Here is an 18,058-nt window from a genome sequence, read left to right on the forward strand (position 1 = left end):
GCGAGCAGGAGGTCCGATGCGAAGGCTCGACGGGGCTGAGGATCTGCAGAAACAGCTGAGCACAAGCGCGCGAAAGCAACGGGCGAAGAAGCGGCGGGAGAAGCGGGACGAAGACAAATGGCCGCCTTCTTGCGAAGAGCTCCAAACGTCCAGCTAGCGATGCGGCATCCGACTGGGCAGGTCTGCATCGCTCGCAGCACGACACACACGTACCTCCAGCAGGCGCGAGACGACCCGCCGCGAATCACAGACGAAAACTGCTCGATTCCATTCCTCGCCTTTTCAAGCGAAATCTCGGACCGGTCGATGCGCTTACTTGCGCGAGAGGGGAGCAGCGTTGGGGCCGCGCGAGAGGCCGTCGGCGCCGGCGTAGCGGACCTGGCCACCAGCCTGCTTGATCTCGTCGGCGATGCGGATGAGCTGCGATCAACTCAGGGTCAGCGAGTCGGCCGATTGCGTAGGACTCACGCAGGCGTCGGCGCACCTGGTTGTACTGTTGTCGTGAGGCATAGGGAACATTGAGTCAGCTTAAGTTGAGCGGGAGTAATGGCCGGGAAGCGCACCTTGGCAACACGCTCCGAACGGCAGGGCGCGCCAGTCTTGATCTGGCCGGTGCCGAGACCGACGACGAGGTCGGCGATAGTGGTGCTGCGGGTGAGAAGTGGCGGAAGCGACGATGAGGCGCAAGCGAAGGAGGGGGAGAAGAAAAGTTAGCGAGGGCAAAGGGCGACAGATCTCGGCAACTCACTCCTCAGTCTCGCCCGAGCGGTGGGAGCACATCGTGCTGAACATCGCGAGGTCGGCGTAGGCAGTCGTGCAGGGGAGAGAAGGAAGGAGGTAGGGAGGGATACGTCAACAAGGCCGCATTTCGCGTTGGAGCGTCTCGCTCGAGGAGGCCTGGAGAGCGAGAACTCACCCCCAACCGTCGGAGGAAGCGAGCTGCGTACTGCGCCGTGTTAGCAAAGTCAGCGAATGTACATTCGAGCAGGAGCGGAAGCGGTAGCTGTCAACGCACGCCTTGATAGACTCGGTGATCGAGCCGATCTGGTTGACCTTGAGGAGCAAGCCGTTGCAAGCCTTCTTCTCGATGGCGCTGCGAGAATTGAGAGTGGTGAGTAAAGAACGATCACGAGCGCCAGGAGTCGACTCACGTCTGGATACGCTTGGGGTTCGTGACAGTCAGGTCGTCACTGCCGGGACAGACGAATGAGCGTGCGAGGTCAGGAGAGACAGCAAAGCAGATCGGATGTACCCGACGATCTGTTTTCGGAAAGCAGTCGTCAGCGGGGCTGTGGAAAGGACGGTGACGAGGTTGGCGCACCTGGATCTTGGTGTTCTGCGTCAAGTGAGTCCACGCCTCCCAGTCGTCCTATTCGACAATCGTGACTGTCAGCACCTGTGCGGACTCGGGGAGGATCAACGGAACGAACCTGGTCGAAGGGGTCCTCAATCTGCGGGCGGGACTGTCAGTGCCTGCCGCGAAACGCTCGAGCGAGCGGTGTGTACGCACCGAGACAATGTCGTACTTCTCGACGAGGTTGTTGTAGACCTCGGCGAGCTGCTGGCCAGTGAGCCACTTGGACGAGTCCGAGTTGGGGTTCTTGAAGCTGTGCAGCCGAGCGGGAATGTCAGGGCCGTGAGGAGAGACAGGAGAAGGCTGACTGGGACGCACTCGAGGTCGTACTTGCCGTCCTTGTAGAACTCGGACGAGGCAACGTCAAGACCGATCTGGACCTTGCCGGTGTAGCCCGCCTTCTCGATGGCCTCGGTGAGGAGGTCGAGCGACTCCTCGGCGCCCTGGACGTTGGGCGCAAAGCCTCCCTCGTCACCGACGTTGGTCGCGTCGATGCCGTACTTCTTCTTGATGACGTTCTTGAGGGTGTGGTAGGTCTCGGTGCCCATCTGCATCGCCTCGTCAAAGTCGGCGGCGCCGGTGGGGAGGAGCATGAACTCCTGGAAGGCAAGGGCGTTGCCGGCGTGCGAGCCGCCGTTGATGACGTTCATGGCCGGGACGGGGAGGATGTAGGGAGCCTTGACGCCAGCGAGCTCGGCGAAGTGGACGTAGAGGGGGACGCCCTGCGAGACAAGCAAGTGTAAGCGGCTGGACACGAAGAAGCGAGCCTTGAAGCGAAACACACCTTCTGGGCGGCGGCAGCCTTGGCAACGGCCATCGAGACACCGAGGATAGCGTTGGCGCCGAGCTTGCCCTTGTTGGGGGTGCCGTCAAGCTGGATGAGGAAGTTGTCGACGGCCTCCTGGTTGGTGATGTCAAGGTTGGCCTCGATGAGCTTAGGGGCGATCACGTCGTTGACGTTGGCAACGGCCTTGTGGACGCCTGCGCAGGGTCAAGAGTCAACAACCGTTACAGATCAGCGCAAGCTGAACAGCACGCACCCTTGCCGAGATACTTGGACTTGTCGCCGTCGCGGAGCTCGACAGCCTCATGAACACCGGTCGACGCGCCCGAGGGAACGGCAGCGCGGAAGAGGCCTGTACACGATTGGAGTCAGTATGGCATCCTTGTATCGCACTTTCGAACGTCGGACGCACCCTTCTCGGTGGTAACATCGACTGTGAGGTGGGAAAGAGGGTCAACACGTCGTCCTGGCTCCGCGCACGAATGCCAGCTCTACTCACCCTCGACGGTGGGGTTACCGCGCGAGTCCCAGATCTGTTCGGCGCAAGAACAACGCGAGATCAGCGTGTGTCCGAGCGACCCCATCCCGTCCCGGCAACCCATCTCCTCACTCTCCCCCAGCTTGTAGCGCCTAGCTCACCTGGCGAGCGTGAATCTTCTGGATAGGCATGCTGTGAGATGGGCACCGCGGCGCAACAGGCGGTGTGAGCGGAGCGAGAGATCCAGTTGGTGACGAGCGGGTTCGTTGGGCGATGAAGTCGAGCGGCGAGCGAGCGCAAGGTCAGCGATGGTCCTGGATTGTCTGATTGCGTTCAGTAGAGGCGCACGTGCTGTTTCTGAGTGGAAAGAGTGAAGGGGAAGAGGGAGAGCGCCAGATCAGTTCGCTCGTCGCCGTCCTTCCTCATCGATATCGCTCAGGGGGCGATATGAGGACGTGAGTTGATTCATCCGACGCACTGCTGCTCACTCTGCTCGCTTGTACTGCTCAACGAGGTCGTAGAGACGCCCGCTCGCCTCCTCCTCTCGTTCCGCCTTCTCCCGCTGGTCTCGGAATTTATCGCTTGTCGGGTCTCGATGACGGGGCCGCGCTGGACTTCGTGCGTCCACCCAGCAATACGAAGCGTCGGGTGGAGACGTCTGGGAGTCGCGGACGGGCGTTCTGACGAAGACCGCGGTTGCGGCTTTCTTCCCGCCGTCTCGCCCGCTGCTACGCCGATGCAGGCTCCCGGACCGTGAAGTAAGATGTTTTTTGAATGGGCGGCGGACACATGAGCCCGTCAAAGCGGCACGGCGGTCGCCCAGCGCGCGACGAGCTTGGCCTTCGCAAGTCGCTCTGATACGCTCGCGCTGGCTTCCTTCGACGGTTAGGGGCTCAGAAGTTTTGTTCACGAGGGATACAGGCTCTCGTCAACCCTCCGGCCGGAAGAGTACAGATTGACGACCGGATAGCCTTCCGACCAGGAGGGTCCTCGCTTGCTCTCTTTGCGCGGCGAAGCATTGGTTCGTCCTTCGTCGCTCGATTCTCTCAACGAGACTCGCCATCATGCTTCAGCTTGAACGTCCAACAGCAACCCTCTCGTCGCTTCCGTCCGAACTCCTCCTTAAGATACTCACCTACTCGCTCACCGCCGCGCTCCTTTCGCCTACACTCCTGGTCAACGGACAGTTCACGACTCTCCACATCTTTTGTCGGACCTGCGCGTTCCGCAATGTCGCCGGCGTGTGCAAGACTTGGCGCGCTATCGCCAGGGAAGTCGCCGGTCGCGAGGTGGTCCTGGGAAGCGGTTGCGGAGGCTCCGACCGAGACGCACAGGCTGCCAAGTGCCTCGAGGCAGACGCAGATCGAGCAGCGGCGGTCAGGACTGCCGACGCTAGTCTTCGAAGCGCTACTTTCGCAGGGCCAACGATTGGTACCGGCTTCGGGTTCTCGCCCTCGTCATCTGGCCAGTCCTTAGGTTTGGAGTTCGAGCCGGAGGACGTCGCGGGTCTTTCGGCGCGACAAGCCCGCCTCGAGGTGTGGCACAAGGAATGCGTCTCGCGGTGAGGACGTCCTGGCTTCTCCCACCATAAGACTCGTGACTGATACCTGCACTAATATCAATCAGGAGTCGACAGCGACTCGTGCAGCTCCTCGCCCTCTGCCGGAATTTGAGGAACCTCGACGTTGACCTCGGCTTCTTCGTCGACTTGCGCAACTCACCCTCGCTCGTCCCGCCTTCTCTGCGTTCCTTAACCCTGCGCAACGCGGACGCACCCCACATTGTCTCGCTTCTTCAGCGACTGCCTTACCTCGAAGACTTGACTTTGCGGCTTGCACTGTCGGTCCTTCCTTTTCTCGCGAGGGAGAATGTGACCAACCAGATTTGTCGCGCAGAGACTGCTTCCCTACCGCCGGCCTCGACGTTCCATGCGACACCCTTCCCAGCCTCCGCCGGTTCGAGCTCTCCACAACAGCTTTCGGCACGACCTCCCTCTCCTTCGTCCTCTCCCTTCTCTCGAACTCGCACGAGTCGCTCAAGTCCCTCACCCTACGCAACAAAGGCGCGACAAAGCCGACGCTCGAAGCGTTCCTGCCGGTCGCGAGGGGTCTAATCGAGCGTTTTGCGGACAGGCTGGAGGACTTGGTTGTCAAGGATATCCCGAGAGGCGGTAGACGTGCGCCAGGTGAGTGCGAGTTCGAGAGTCGTCTTCCAGCGAGAGTCTTGACCCCTTGCCCCCCTGCGACAGGCGAGAGCCCGCTCGACTGGTTCCCTTCGCGCGCAACCTCGTTTCCTCGTCTTCGCTTCATCCATCTGACCGGCCTCTCCTGCCCCTCTCCGTCCTTCTTCACCCAGCGCCTCATGGTCCCTTCTCCTGCCAATGACGCCTCGCCAAAGTCATCCGGCCTCCGCTCCTTGACTATCGAAGATTTTGACTCGCCCACCGCTTTGCCGCTCGTCGAGGCGCTCAAGACAGTTCCTGCCTTGTCGCGTCTTGTAGAAATCCGAGTAGCGTTCGCGATGGAGAACATGGCGGCGGGCAAGGACGCGGAGGCGTGGAAGGAGGGGAAGGAGGCGATTGAGGCGTGGTGTGAGGGGGACAAGCGTGAGGACGGGCGGAAGACGACGTTAGTCGCGGGCTGGCACATTGCGCGAGTAGAGCAAGCAGGGATGTGGTAGGCTGCGTGGGCGGTGAAAGCAATGGCGCAGGCAAGGATGAATGGAGACACGGCGTAACGTCGAGCAGTCGAGAGGGAGCGGAAAGCGTGAGCTGTAAGGCCGGCGGCGATTACTCCGTCGTCTGCAGAACCGAAAAGCCCGACCAGACAACGAGAAGGAGGGAAGGTCGTGGGAAATGCGTTGCTGTACAACAAGGTCACTGATCTTCGAACCGCAAGTACGGCACTGATCCTCCTCAAGCGCCCTCGACGCCACCCTCGCCCCTTGAGCTCCTCCTATCGAAGGCGGCTGAAGAAGTTGTAGATCTGTTGCAGGAGTTCGAGGCCGACTGTTGGAGGGAAATGGCGAAGTGGGAACGGCGGGGAGCGAAGAGGGACGGGTGGCAAGGAGGATAGTCAGCCTCTCGTCGCAAGGACAGTCTGTGGGAAGGAACGCACATCCACCGACGATGAGGAACAAGAAGAGCCAGATGATCCAGCGCGGGAGGGCCTTGCGCTCGAGGGGGTCCGGCTGCTTCAGCTTGTTGACCTTGCCCACTTTGGACTGGAACGCCTGGTTGCGCTTCCTCAGGTCGATGTGCGAGCCGGCCTGCGAGAGTCGAGAGGTGTGAGCGAGTGGTCGAGGCGAAGTAACGGCGGCAGCGCATGGGGTCGCCGCAGATTGGCAGGGCGTATCGAGTGTAGCTTTTCGACTGCTGTACGCACCATTATAAGCGTCAAGCGGGAGGAGGGCGAGGTGGGCGAGGACCAGTCCACGTCTCGCGGCGACGACGCGACTTGGGAGAGGACCGGTTCGACGTCCAGCGCTGACTGGCTTGCCTGACTGCTGGACAGCTAGCCACAGCTACTCAAGACGTCTACGTCTTGCCCGCTGCTCGCTCGGAGCTTTCGCGACACCGCCTCCACTCACCTCCTCGTCCTCATCAGTTTTGGGACATCTCTCCACGGCAACGCATTGGAGGGCCACTCTGGCGTGCTGAACATGGTTCTGTAAGACAGGAGGAGCGTCCCTGGCTCTCCCGCATCGTCTGGCGCCCGCCTGTTCGTCCCCTGCCCTCTGTTTTTCCCTTGCTCCTCCGCGGATAGTCCGCCTTTGCGCTGCGGCCGCGCCATTCCGTGGGGCATGCTGTCGAGTCTCTCGTCTCTTCGTCCTCTCCCTCTCGGCCGCACCCTCTCCCTCCGTCGCTTCGACTGCGCTCTCAGGATGGCTCGCACCGCTGCTCAGAAGTTCTCCCGGCCCCTCTCGACTCGCAGGACTGGCGGACAATCCACGGACGAGCAAGGAGCCTCTCCAGCGTCTGCCTCGACAGAGCGCAAGGCTCGCCGCGTCGTCGTTTCTGGCACGCGCAAGACGGTCGTCAAGGGGCGTGTCGTGCCAACCTCGGGTCGCATCGTTCAGAACTGCGACGGCTGTCGCGAAGGGAGGAACAGGGTACGTGCGACGAGATCTCAACGGATCGAGCAGGCTTGACATTATGCCCGTCTCCAGTGTGATCGACTAGAGCGTTGCAGCGAATGTGCGTCCTCCTGCTTCTCTCTCACGTTCGAACGCTGACGCGCGTCTTTCCAGGTGTCCGTGGCGTCCCCGAGCTTGATCCCGGCAAGTCCTTCCAAAGCTGACCTCTGCGCTTCCAAACAGCGCATGCGCGGACGAGTCTGCACCTACTCTGCAGCGGGACCCAGTAACGCGCAAATGTGCGTTCCTTTCGCTAACGAGAGCGACGGACTCAAGTTGACCGTCCGTACGGTGTCTCCAGCGGCTCGAGGCCTTTCCAGCAGAACCAGGAGGAAATCGCGCGGCTCAAGAAGCAGGTCGACATCCTCGCTCGCGTGCTCCGCCTCACTGAGGACGAGCTCGAGGCCTTGAGCCTGGAAGCTGGCGGTCCTCTTAACCCTCCGCCACCCTCTCGCAACTCGCCGCCGCCGGACCCGCGACCAAAAGACAGGTTCGACGCGATGTTCTCCCCTGGAGACCCGCTCATCGACCTGTGTAGGGCGGCAGCGGTCGACAGCGACATGCCCACCGAAGACTCGCAATGCGCAGCCGCCGGACCTCCTCCCGCCAACCTCAATATCCGCGCCGCCGGACCTCCTCCCGCCAACCTTGACATCCGCAACCTCTACAACCTTTACGATGACATGCCCATCACTTCCAGATTGCCACATCGCTCGTAGCCGAGAGGCAGCAGTGTCTATCCATTCGTAATATAGTGTGTACACCACGCCGAGTTCTACGATCAGATCGCTGCGTGCTCCTTCCTCCTGCCTACACCCGGCTTTGGCCCATCCGCATCCTTCGCCTTGGCCATACTCTCCCACCGACTCTTCATGTTCGACACGCCCGCAAACCGCTCCTCCTGCTCTTCGCTCGCTCGCTGCGCTGTGCTGGGCGAGTTCTGCACCGACGATGGAAGCGAGCGAGGTGCGCCACCACCGAACGACGGGCGGGAGGCGTGGCCAGGCGAGAAAGCGGAACGCTGACTGCTTGGCGAGCCAGGCGGCAGAACAGGCTTGAACGGCACGCGAGTACCGCTCATTGTTGGGGCGAAAGTAGGCGTCGCAGGCTTGGGTGGCGGCGCCGGCGCTTCGTCGTCCTCCTTCTCCTCGGCGACCGAGACAGGCGACTTCATCGAGGCGCTCGCCGACGATGCCGGCGCGCCCCACTGAGGGAGACGCTGAGGCTTGACCTGGTCGCGGTAGTGCGTGACGTGCGACGCCCCGCTGCCGGTGCTCGAGCCGGTCGAGTCCTTGCGTAGACCGACGGGCTTGACCCCAACTGGCGGAGGTCCGCCGGTCAAAGGGCCACCGAGACCTTCGTAGCGCGAAACGAGCGAGTTGATAGCCGCCTTGCGATTGCTTGACACTGGTTTTGGCGCGACGATAGGCGGCGAGATCGGCTTCGAGATGGACGAGAGGGAAGGCGACGTTGGCAGAGAAGGCGACGAAGGCGCATCGAAGCGCGGGAGCGAAGAAGTGGAAGTCGACGACGGGAGGGGAGGGAGAGAGGGAGACTTGGCCGACTCATCGTCCTTTTCGTCCATCAGGGAGGGCGCACCGTTGCTCTTAGGCGCAAACTTATGGATGGACGCAAGGGCGGGACCAAGGTCGATGCCTCCTCCGCCCTCGCTCGTGCTCGATGCGAACGACGCCTGAGAATCTTGCCGTGCGGCCGGCGCATCGGCTGTAGGGTCGGAGACAGAGAGAGAAGGAGGAGAAGCGGCGAAGGTCGAGGAACTTGAGGCGGCTGCCAACGTTGCTGGCTTTACCGAGCCGAACTTCGGACGTCCTGACGCTGTGGGCACAGTTCGCGGCGCAAAGTCGTCATCGTCGAAAGCCGGCGCCTTGGGCTTGCTGTCCTGACGAGGCGTCGGTGCGGCCGTCTCCTCATCGCTGGAATCGTCCGCCTCCTCCTTCTCGACCACCCTCTCCCACGTTTCCTCCGCCTTCGCTGGCTTGGTCACCTCCTGCGGCTCGTCAAGAGTTAACGCCGGAAAGCGCTCCTCGACTGCCTTGACGCCCTCATCGACTGGTGCGGAAGGCTCAGCCTGAACAGCTTCGGCTGAAGTTGACTTCGGCGAAGGTACCGGAGCGGCGAGCGGCGATGCGCCGCCGGATGCTAGGCTCATGCGCTTCGTCGGGCGGAATTTCTCGCGCTCGCCGACGGAGCCCGTCGACGGGAACGTCGGCGACCCTGGCTGACCGCCGAGGAACGACATCCGCTTGCTGGCAACACTGCCTGCAGCAGAAGAAGCCGGTGGAGGGATAGGCGAAGTCGCGCTGGGCAGGGGCGACTTGCTGAGCGAGCGAGGTGCCAAAGCGTCCATGTTCGAATCATCATCGTCGCCGAGCAAGTCAAGAGTCGGCTTATTCGCGGTGGCGGACGCTGGTGGCGAAGTGAGGTCGAGGTCGGGAATCGAGGATTGCCGCAGGGACGACTGGCCGTTCGGTTGAGCCGGACGTTCGGTAGGTGGCTTCCAGTCCGCCATCAAGCTTGGGCTGGTCTGACTACCGCGCGAGACGAGCGCTGGTTTCGGCGCCGGTGCGGGCGGAGACTTCGCTCCTGGCGAGGGCAGCGGAGGCGGGAGAGACGATGGTGAAGCAGAAGCTGCGGGCGGCCGGCGAGGGAGCGGAGGTCCAGGTGCAGCACTCGCGTCGCCGGTGAGCTGTGAGGGCATCTTCGAAGTCGGAGGCGCGGTTTCCTCCATGCTATTGGGGGAAGGCTTGGCGGGCTGCGACGCTGGCGGAGGAGGCGAGACCAGAGATGCGAAGTCGGCGTTGATGTCGGGGAACGTCGCCTCAAACCGTCTTCGCTCGTCATCATCAGCTGCCGGAGTGTCAATGTCCATGGGCTTAGGCGAGATGACGGCAGTCCTGCCGAGGTCGGCCGGCGGCGAGAGCTCGGCGAACATCGAGGCGTTGCTCGGCAGCTCGACGGTGGTCTCGAGCGTTGCATCGGCCGTGGCGAACGGCTGAAGTGCCGAAGATGGAGCGAAGGCGTCGTCGAAGCCCTTACCGGGTCCAGGCGGCGACTTGACGCCGTTCGCCTCCTTCGGCGCGCTCGGAGGTCCACCGCTGCTTGACGCGAAGGCCTCCCACTCCTTCTTCCTCGACGCCGCAAACGACTCAAATCGCTCGCCTTCGACTCCTCCGACAGTCGCCATCCCTGTCCGGACCTGCCGCTCGGGCGTGAGGGCGGCGCCGCCTCCGACAGGTGCCGTACCCTTCGTCGGGCGGCCTCGCCGCATCGGCGCGATTTGGTTTGCCATACCGCCGAGGCCTGGAACCGAAGCTGAAGGAGCGGCGCCAGGAGCGTCGGTGAGGATGGAGGACGTGGGTGGTGCGGGGGAAGAAGGGAGCGAAGGCGGGCCGGCAAGGGAGCCTGACGGTGACAGTACAGAGGAGCGGGATGCGACAGGGTGAGACGAAGCAGGAGAGCTGGTGGAGGCCGATGATGCGTATTTCTACAGGCGAAAGCTATCAGTCAGCGGGCAAAGAGACGGAAGCGAGACTGCGACTTACGTTCTCGAGCCTGACAGACACGCCTCGTAGCCGGCAGACCATCTCGTGGACCTGGTAGATGTTCGGACGCTGCGACGCCCGTTCTTGCAACATCGAGGCGATCAAGGCGCGGATCTGGGAGGAATAGGCGGGGTACGGCGGGAACTGCGGAAGGGAGCGCTGTCAGGGACGATAATTGGACGCATGCGAGCTTGACAAACCTTGTACTGCGCGTTGAGGATAGCGAGAGGGCCATGCTCTTCGAACGGAGTAGTGTAGAAGCAGAGCTTGTACAGCAAGACGCCAAGAGCCCAGATGTCTGCGCGATCATCTCGTCAGCTCAGCACCCTCAGGTCTCTCAGGAGCTAGCGAATCAAGCGCACCGATCTTCTCGTCAAAACCCTTCCTGCCCCACACGTCGACCAGCTCCGGGGCGCGGTATTGCAGCGTCGTCGTCTTGTTGATCTCGAGCTCAATCTTCTGTATCCCCTCGACGCTCGTCGGGACCTTGTCGCGCGGAAGAGGCTTGCACGTCGAGCCAAAGTCGCAGAGTTTGTAGGTTTGCGGAGGCGTGAGGAGGATGTTTTCGACTTTGAGGTCGCGATGGATGAGAGGCGGGGACTGGTAGTGCATGTGGGCGACGGCCTGTAACGATAAAAGGGTCAGTGAGGGAAGCGAGCCTTCGTACGAGCAAGGCAACGCACCTCGACGACGTCGCTGAAAATCTTGAGAATCTCGCCCTCCGTCAGTCGGTTCTGCAGCCGCGTGTTCATCATGTCGATGATTCCACCGCCTACAACGGCATTGAGTGAGCATCAGCGACCCCACGCCGTGTGAAGAGGGAAGGGGAAACAGACGCGCCTGGACACCATTCCATGAGGATGTAGATTTCGTACCCCTTGCTTCCGTCGACACCGCCTGGCAAGTCCGCGACGGAGGCCTCAATCATGTTGACGATCTTGGGATGGTTCTTTAATTGACGCTGCGTAAAAGGCGTCGCCGGTCAGCCTCTCGCCGTCTGATGGGCGAACTTCACGGGGCCGCAGTGAGGCGAAACTCACCATGACTTCGACCTCCTTTCCAACTTCCGTTACCCCACGCTTGTCCGGCACAACCATGCGCTTGAGGACATGCTTGGTCGTTGCGGCAGGCGAGCCTTTCGGGAGAGGAACGGAGGACGTAGCAAGGTAGACGTGGGCGAATCCTCCTGTGAGCGCGCGGGAAGACCACGATCAGCGATCTGAGAAGTGACAAGTACTCTGTCCGCACGCCTCGTCCCGCCAAAAAGCAGTCCACGGCCCTACATCGCCCACATCGTCATCCCTCAACGAGTTCGGGTCCTCCGCCGACCGCAAGAACAGCTGGTTTCGGACGCACCTTCGCTCAAGAACTTATCCACGGTCACCCTGTACTCCCCAACATCCACCACCGTCCCAGGCGGCAGTGTGCCGGGAGGGCCGACCGCTGGTGCTGGCGCAGGCGCCGCTGGGTAGACAGCAGGCTGAGGGGCAAAGCGCTGCGGTTGTGGCGGTAATCTGGCAGCGTAGGCCATCTGGGCTCGTCAGGCGGGCCACACGAAGCCGAGCGAGCGCTGGTGACGAAGTCGACCCGACCGAGCGATGCGGGGGGAAGAAGTGGTCGCGCAAGGCGGTTCGTTTGGCAGTTGCGGGTGTGGCAGAGTCGTGTTAGAGTGCAAGGAGCTGAAAGACGAAGTCCAGCGAGCCAGCCGAGCTGTTCGTCGTCGCCCAAAGAACTCTCACCGTCACTCTTCCTCCTCGACCAACTCTTTTCTGGCTCCTCGTCTTTCGCTGGCTAGGATGGCTGCTCAAGGCGGCGACAGCGATGCAGAGTCGGACTGCTCGGCTCTCTCGTCGCTCTCTGCCCTTGCCGCCCGCTGGTCTTCCCTCGAAGAACCTACCCCACCTCCTCTCGTTCAGAGCGAAATTGTCGCCTTTACAACGCGTCTATCGGCGGTCATGGATGTTGAGCAGGAGGAGGAGTATTCTGGGCACGACCAGCAGGCGCAAGCAGACCCCTCGACGCGTCGTTCGACTCGCGTACCCGTCTCGCCCGACGCGAAAATTGGCCAAGTCGACGCTGGCTCAGAACCGTCTTGCACCCCCTCGGGAGTCGTCGAAGTCGGTTCAGGGATTGCGAAGAAGCAGGCGCGCGGGCCGGCGAAGTCAGCAAGGGAGGACAAGAAGCGCTCGAGGTCGAAGAAATGGCACACTCCGCGTGGCGACGACGAGTACGAGGGCAAGCATGACCCGGCGCTTGCGAGGAGGTCGAGTAAAAGGAATCGCGAGAGCCGCGATGGAAGGCAGGCGGAACCGGGCCTGGCAATTGCGTCGACTTCATCTGCCCCTCCTCTCGACAGATCTCTCGCTCGCATTGACATGAACCGCCCCCGCGTCAAGCGACCTCGCCCCTCTGAAGCCGACATGCTGCGCTCGAATGTGCCAGAAGCGACTCTCGACCTCGCCGGACTGACTCGCCGCGCCGTCATCTTTGCTGCTTCGTCCGCTCAACCACCCGTCGCGCCTTCCGAGGACGACACACTCGGATCGGCCATCAATGCGGGACCGTCGAGCAAGAAGGCGAGGCGGAAGGAGCGCGAGGTGCAGAAGAAGCTCACGAAGCAGAGTCGCGAACAGGCTGAACTCTCGCGCGACTTCTTCGCCTGCGCGCCGACCCTACTGTCGGACGACGACGAGAAGCCGTCGACGAGGAGCTCGAAGCGTCTGCGGTCCTCGATCGCTCCGAGCAACACCTCACCACTCTCGCCAATCGCCTCGACGTTCGCCGCTCAGCCACACTTCGACGGACTGGAGATAATCGAGAGTCGCGCACTCGTGGTGACACAAGCAGGCATGAAGGAGGATTCGATACAGGAGGAGCGCAAGGACGGCGCGGCATCGGGCAGGCCAAGGCGCGAGGTTGCGGAACTGTCGCGCGACATTTGGGCCGTCCCGTCCGAGTCGATCGCCGCAGACGAGAAGCCGACGACGAGGGCGTCAAAGCGTCTCCGCCTAGCCGAATGTCCCGCTGTCGACTCAACCGCCGAAGATGGAGGGTTGCCCGCCGGCGAACCGCCTACCGCGCCTCTCTTCGCCGTCGAGTCGCTCTCCGAACCTATGACGGCCGACACAACAAGCGCGGAGGGGACGAAGCGCAAGAAGGCGGGGCGGAAGGAGCGCAAGCCGAAGGAGGAGCGCAAGAAGGCGAAGAAGGGTTCAGGCGGCGCAGGTCGCGAGGTCGCCCACCTGCAGCGCGATTTCTTTTCGATCTCAGCTGGCGATGCGCTGGCGGAAGGGCCTGGACGGTCGACGAGGACGTCGAAACGTCCACGCGAGTCGTGCATGATCGTCTCTCCACCCGAACCGGCACCGACTTCAGCAGCGCCTGCCTTGATGGACATGGTCATCGAGGCCGACCAGGCGAACCAGACTTTTGACGCCCCGAGTACGGATCCGTCGAATGGGCTCCTCAAGCGCAGCACGAGGCAGCGACGCCCACCCGCAAGATTCGACGACGATCCCGACAGGTTCACCATTGTGCGCAATGCGGAGATCCTCGAGGAGCAAGAGATGAGGGCGAGGATGAGAAAGGATTCCGCGACGAAGGCGACGTCTTCCACAACGGCTACCGCCGGACCTTCTCAGCCGGGCGAGACTACGAGGCAGTTGGCGAAGAAGCCGACGCCGCCTACTCTTCCGTCACTTGCGGAAATCGGACTGCTCGAGCTGCCACTCCCGGATCCGCTCAGCGTTCACCAAAATTCGCCGACTACGCCTACACCTTTTCCTCCAGCACCCGCGACGGCTCCCGCTCTACCAGCCGCCTCCGTCTCTGCCTCGACCGCGCCCGTCAAGAAGACGAAGAAGGCGCGCAAAGCCGTTCCAATTGTCCCGACAGACCCGTCAACCTTCCTCTGTCAGCCCGTCACCAGCGTTCCACCCGTTGATGGCGCCTGCGTCTCCGGCTCGACCACGACTCCCGCGAACACTGTGCCAAAGAAGGCTCCCAAGCACCCGCAGGCGACCAAAGCTCGCGTTCGACATCCTGCTCTCGACTCTCGCGCCTCGTGGGTCGAGCCGGAGAGGAACCTGACCTTGACGAAGGGCGGTCGTCCCCCGATCTGGTGCGAAGGACGGCAGGAGCTGTGCGAGACGCTCAACTACTTCAAGGCGTATCAGGGCGGACATTGTGCGTCTTCCATGCTCGTGAACACCGCTTCCCTCACTCACTTTCTGCGCTCGTTCAGACGACTCGCAAGAACGCTGTCTCGGCTACTTACTCGACGGCTTCGGCTCTGCCAACGACGTCTGTACCGACAAGGGCAAGGTTGTCATCTCGCAGTGCGTCCCCGTGATTTCTGCCCTTCATCGCTGCTTCGGCTGACGGTCGTTTTCGAATTGCAGCGGCGGCGGATGCGGCGAGGTCGTTCCCGTCACATCAGCAACGTCGACCTCGAAAGCCACCTCGTCAAGCACGATCAAGACTTCGAACGCCTCGTACATCTACCGCCTCAAGTCGTCCCAGACTCGCGACAACCTCCGACTGCGCGCACTCTTCAACTGCCTCGAGACGCAGACACCCGTCGTCTTGCTCGCCGGAGCCGGCTGGACGTTCTTTCCGAAGTTGAGCTCGCTGGGATCGAGGATCAACGAGGACGGGGAGGAGGTCGACAAAGTCCGGTATGCGGTGCTGGGACACTATCTCGTGACGGACATCTGGGTGAGTGAGGGAAGTGCATCCTAGACCGACGCAGACGCTGAGCAGCTTTCACAGCCCGAAGGAGAACCGATTGAAGACGACGCCACGTCGGAGGGAAAGGAAAAGCCCGGCCACTTCGTCAGGTTCAAGGTGCGCTTCCTCAATCGCTCGCTCAGTCATCGTACCGACGCTCCTGCCCTCTACCAGGTCCGCTTCGAATGGGTTCCCACGCAAGGCAAGCCGTGGTTCGAGGATCACATCGGTGACGAGGCGTGCGTCTCCGTCGCTCTTCTACTCTTCGCTTCGCTCCATGCTCACGTTTGCGCGGTATGCAGCACTTCGAAGGAAGCGACGCCCGAACCCTCGAGCCCCGCCAGCGACGCAGCATCGCTCGACTCTGGCTTCGTCGACATCATGGAGCCGAACGCAGATCAAGAGTCGACGGACGAAGGCTTCGTGACCTGCGAAGCATGCCATCAGACGCATCGCCGAGTCTACCAGGAGCACGTCTCCTGTTACAACGAAGCTTGCTCGAACTTCTTCCTCGTAAGTTGCACGGCTTAGCGAGTCGAGCGATACTGAATGTCTACCTACACAGGTCGACGGCGAGATGCACCATCCATCGTCACTTACCTACCAGCCTTCCATTCTCGCGCCATCAGATCTACCGCAGGATACCCTCGTTCCACAGTCGCTCTTTCCTCGGACCCTCCAATCGCTTTCTGGCGAAAGCGCTGCGGCCGACTACTCCGCCGAGGCGTGGCGCGGCTTTGGCTGCACAGCGTGCGGACGCCTCTCGAGTCGAGCGGACTGGATCAAGCTGAAGTGCGCGGGGTGCGGCGCCGAGGGAAACACAATGGGCAAGGCTTTCACGATTCAGGATTTGCGCATGGAGGAACGCCTCGCTGCGATCAAGGCTGGCAAGATCCCGCCGTCGGACTACAAGCCGGTGCAGCCTGTCTTCGTCGAGCCGTCGATGCGCGTCCGTCCGATCCTCCACATCCCAGGCTGGGAGGGCTACACCGTCGAGATGCTCCCGCCAGTCACGTCCGAGGACGATGAAGAAAACACTGCGAGTGGCAGCAGCGTTGGTCGAGCCCTGGCTCACCACCTCTGGCCCGTGGACGAGGAGGAGGCGGAAATGGCCGACGCCCTCTTCGAAGGGTACCAAGGCGCCGAAGCGGGCGAACTCTTCCGTCGCAACAAGCTCTCGAGGCACCACGGCGAGTCTCTTTCCGCTCTTCACCCAGACGAGCGAAACTGACCGTCTCGATCTACAAGCTGTCGGCGGCCTACTTTGCCAGCAATGTGAGTACAGCATCTCCCGGCGCACGTCCCGCTTCTGACCTCGGATGTCTGTAGTTACGTTCAATGCCGGCGAGCACTACCGCAACGCTATCACCGCAAAGACGTACCCGTTCCCTCCTGCCGCTCTGGACGCATCGTCCATTGCGGACGACAACACGACCTACGCTCCCAAGTGCACTCGAGAAGCCCGCAACCACCTCAAAACGGTCGTCCAGCTTCTTGTCGGCCCGAACGAGCTTGCCGACTTCAACGAGATCCTCTCGGTCGCGTACATGAGCGGGGGCAAGATGAACGTGAGTCGCTTTCAGACTGTGTCTTCCGTTGCTGCGAGGCTGACACTTGTGCGCTTACGCAGTACCACGACGACGGTGAACGCGGACTCGGTCCCTATGTTGCCTCCGTCTCGCTCGGCAGCGACGCGCTGATGACCTTCCGCGCCAAGGGGAAGAAGAAGACGCGTGCGTTCGGCGGAGGCGCTGGCCGAACGGGCAAGAAGGCGAAGGCTGCTGCATCAGCGGACGATGCTAATGAGGAGACGGAGGATGGGGACGGGAAGAAGGCTGACAGGAGCAAGAGGACCGTCTGCAAGATGCGCCTCCGCCACGGAGATGTCATGGTCATGGAGGTACGCTTGTGGTCAACTCTCTTCCGGCGGCACTCCGAGCTGAGATCGGCGTACTTGCAGGGCGAGGAGATGCAGCGTCTCTTCGAGCACAAGGTCGAGCCTGAAGGCTTGCGATACGGTGCGTTCGACTCCGCCTATCATTCATCCCGAGCCGCATGCTGATGCTCCTCAACGCATCGCAGCCGCTACCGCCCGCTTCGTCGGGCCCGACCACCTCAATCCAGCGCCGAAGCCTCGTCCTCAGCCCGCTTCTAGCGGCCTGCGCTTCGCCTACCAGGAGTCGGCTTCGAGCTCCGCCGCTCCCGCTCTCTCCAACGTTGGTGCCTCGGCGAGCAAGGCTGCTTACGTCGTCCCGCCCGAGTCGAAGAAGCCCGCCGGCATAGCAGGATGGCAGGCCTACGTTCAGCAGAAGGACGCGCAAATCTTTCCCTCAGCCGTCCCGACCGGCACGCAGACTCCAGGCTCGTCAGCTCGTCCGGCTGCTCGTCGTCAGCCGACTTTCATCCAGCCCTCCCAAGTCCCGCCTGACGAATGGACCCGTCCCAAGATTCCCCTCAGCGCTTTGCCGCCTCTTCCCTCTCTCCCGCCCGCCTCACAGCCGTCGTCACACTGGACGCTCACGGTCCTTGCGGGTCTTCCCCTTCGTCCGCCCGGTCCGCTTCCCTCGCCAAACCCGCTCGCAACGCACATCCCCATCCGCATGTCGCAGCCCACGCCTCCGCCTGCGCCAGCTCCCGCATTTGGAGCGCCTCCGCAGGTGATGCAGCCTCCGTTGCTCGCACAGAGCGCGATTGAGCGGCGACGAGCCGGACTACTCGCGCAGAACCAGGTGATGATGATGGCGCCTTGGGTACCGGTCAACGTCGCGCCGACGTTCGCCCCGATGGGCGCGATCGTCTTCCCGACGATGGCCATGCCGATGCCGCAGGCTATGCCACGTCCTTTCTGAGCCAGACCGCCCGCTTCTGCTTCGACCTCGCCGTACTCTCTCCTCCCTCTCGCTTATGTTGCGTTATCCGCTTCTCCCCTGCTGTGTCGTCCATCATCCGTAGCTTCAGTTCGTGCCGTCCGTCATTCGCTCCTTACGCATCGTTCGTGAGCATTCCAGCCCTCTCGC

At 62.2% G+C, this 18,058-nt stretch overlaps 6 protein-coding genes across 6 annotated transcripts; 3 read left to right on the top strand and 3 right to left on the bottom strand.

The window, feature by feature from the left end:
* Window positions 1-312: 312 nt before the first annotated feature.
* On the bottom strand, window positions 313-2,807 carry RHTO_00323 (enolase; the record flags this gene model as incomplete). Its single annotated transcript, XM_016414007.1, has 17 exons — window positions 313-420; window positions 485-493; window positions 564-648; window positions 749-784; window positions 917-946; window positions 1,016-1,093; window positions 1,152-1,190; window positions 1,253-1,260; window positions 1,322-1,369; window positions 1,431-1,451; window positions 1,511-1,607; window positions 1,673-2,076; window positions 2,139-2,335; window positions 2,395-2,490; window positions 2,551-2,571; window positions 2,638-2,671; window positions 2,778-2,807. The coding sequence occupies 17 exons, from the start codon at window positions 2,805-2,807 to the stop codon at window positions 313-315; spliced, it is 1,341 nt and encodes a 446-aa protein (XP_016277014.1).
* Window positions 2,808-3,680: 873 nt separating this feature from the next.
* Window positions 3,681-5,295, top strand: RHTO_00324 (uncharacterized protein; the record flags this gene model as incomplete). Its single annotated transcript, XM_016414008.1, has 4 exons — window positions 3,681-4,177; window positions 4,243-4,455; window positions 4,512-4,801; window positions 4,865-5,295. The coding sequence occupies 4 exons, from the start codon at window positions 3,681-3,683 to the stop codon at window positions 5,293-5,295; spliced, it is 1,431 nt and encodes a 476-aa protein (XP_016277015.1).
* A 275-nt stretch (window positions 5,296-5,570) lies between these two features.
* RHTO_00325 (uncharacterized protein) lies at window positions 5,571-6,278 on the bottom strand (the record flags this gene model as incomplete). The annotated part of the gene is made up of 4 exons (XM_016414009.1): window positions 5,571-5,623; window positions 5,733-5,883; window positions 6,000-6,117; window positions 6,205-6,278. 4 exons carry the CDS (start codon window positions 6,276-6,278, stop codon window positions 5,571-5,573), a joined length of 396 nt encoding a protein of 131 aa, XP_016277016.1.
* A 220-nt stretch (window positions 6,279-6,498) lies between these two features.
* RHTO_00326 (uncharacterized protein) lies at window positions 6,499-7,469 on the top strand (the record flags this gene model as incomplete). Its single annotated transcript, XM_016414010.1, has 5 exons — window positions 6,499-6,726; window positions 6,797-6,811; window positions 6,865-6,870; window positions 6,934-6,989; window positions 7,052-7,469. 5 exons carry the CDS (start codon window positions 6,499-6,501, stop codon window positions 7,467-7,469), a joined length of 723 nt encoding a protein of 240 aa, XP_016277017.1.
* Window positions 7,470-7,531: 62 nt separating this feature from the next.
* Window positions 7,532-11,844, bottom strand: RHTO_00327 (AP2-associated kinase; the record flags this gene model as incomplete). Its single annotated transcript, XM_016414011.1, has 8 exons — window positions 7,532-10,255; window positions 10,314-10,457; window positions 10,514-10,611; window positions 10,676-10,937; window positions 10,997-11,085; window positions 11,160-11,274; window positions 11,354-11,499; window positions 11,670-11,844. The coding sequence occupies 8 exons, from the start codon at window positions 11,842-11,844 to the stop codon at window positions 7,532-7,534; spliced, it is 3,753 nt and encodes a 1,250-aa protein (XP_016277018.1).
* A 265-nt stretch (window positions 11,845-12,109) lies between these two features.
* RHTO_00328 (uncharacterized protein) lies at window positions 12,110-17,890 on the top strand (the record flags this gene model as incomplete). Its single annotated transcript, XM_016414012.1, has 12 exons — window positions 12,110-14,498; window positions 14,557-14,650; window positions 14,714-15,029; window positions 15,084-15,158; window positions 15,216-15,280; window positions 15,344-15,554; window positions 15,607-16,231; window positions 16,290-16,316; window positions 16,371-16,609; window positions 16,672-16,941; window positions 17,002-17,059; window positions 17,124-17,890. The coding sequence occupies 12 exons, from the start codon at window positions 12,110-12,112 to the stop codon at window positions 17,888-17,890; spliced, it is 5,136 nt and encodes a 1,711-aa protein (XP_016277019.1).
* Between the last annotated feature and the right edge of the window lie 168 nt (window positions 17,891-18,058).

This window comes from Rhodotorula toruloides (assembly GCF_000320785.1).
Source record: "Rhodotorula toruloides NP11 unplaced genomic scaffold Scaffold1, whole genome shotgun sequence".
NCBI classification, from domain to species: Eukaryota; Fungi; Basidiomycota; class Microbotryomycetes; order Sporidiobolales; family Sporidiobolaceae; genus Rhodotorula; species Rhodotorula toruloides.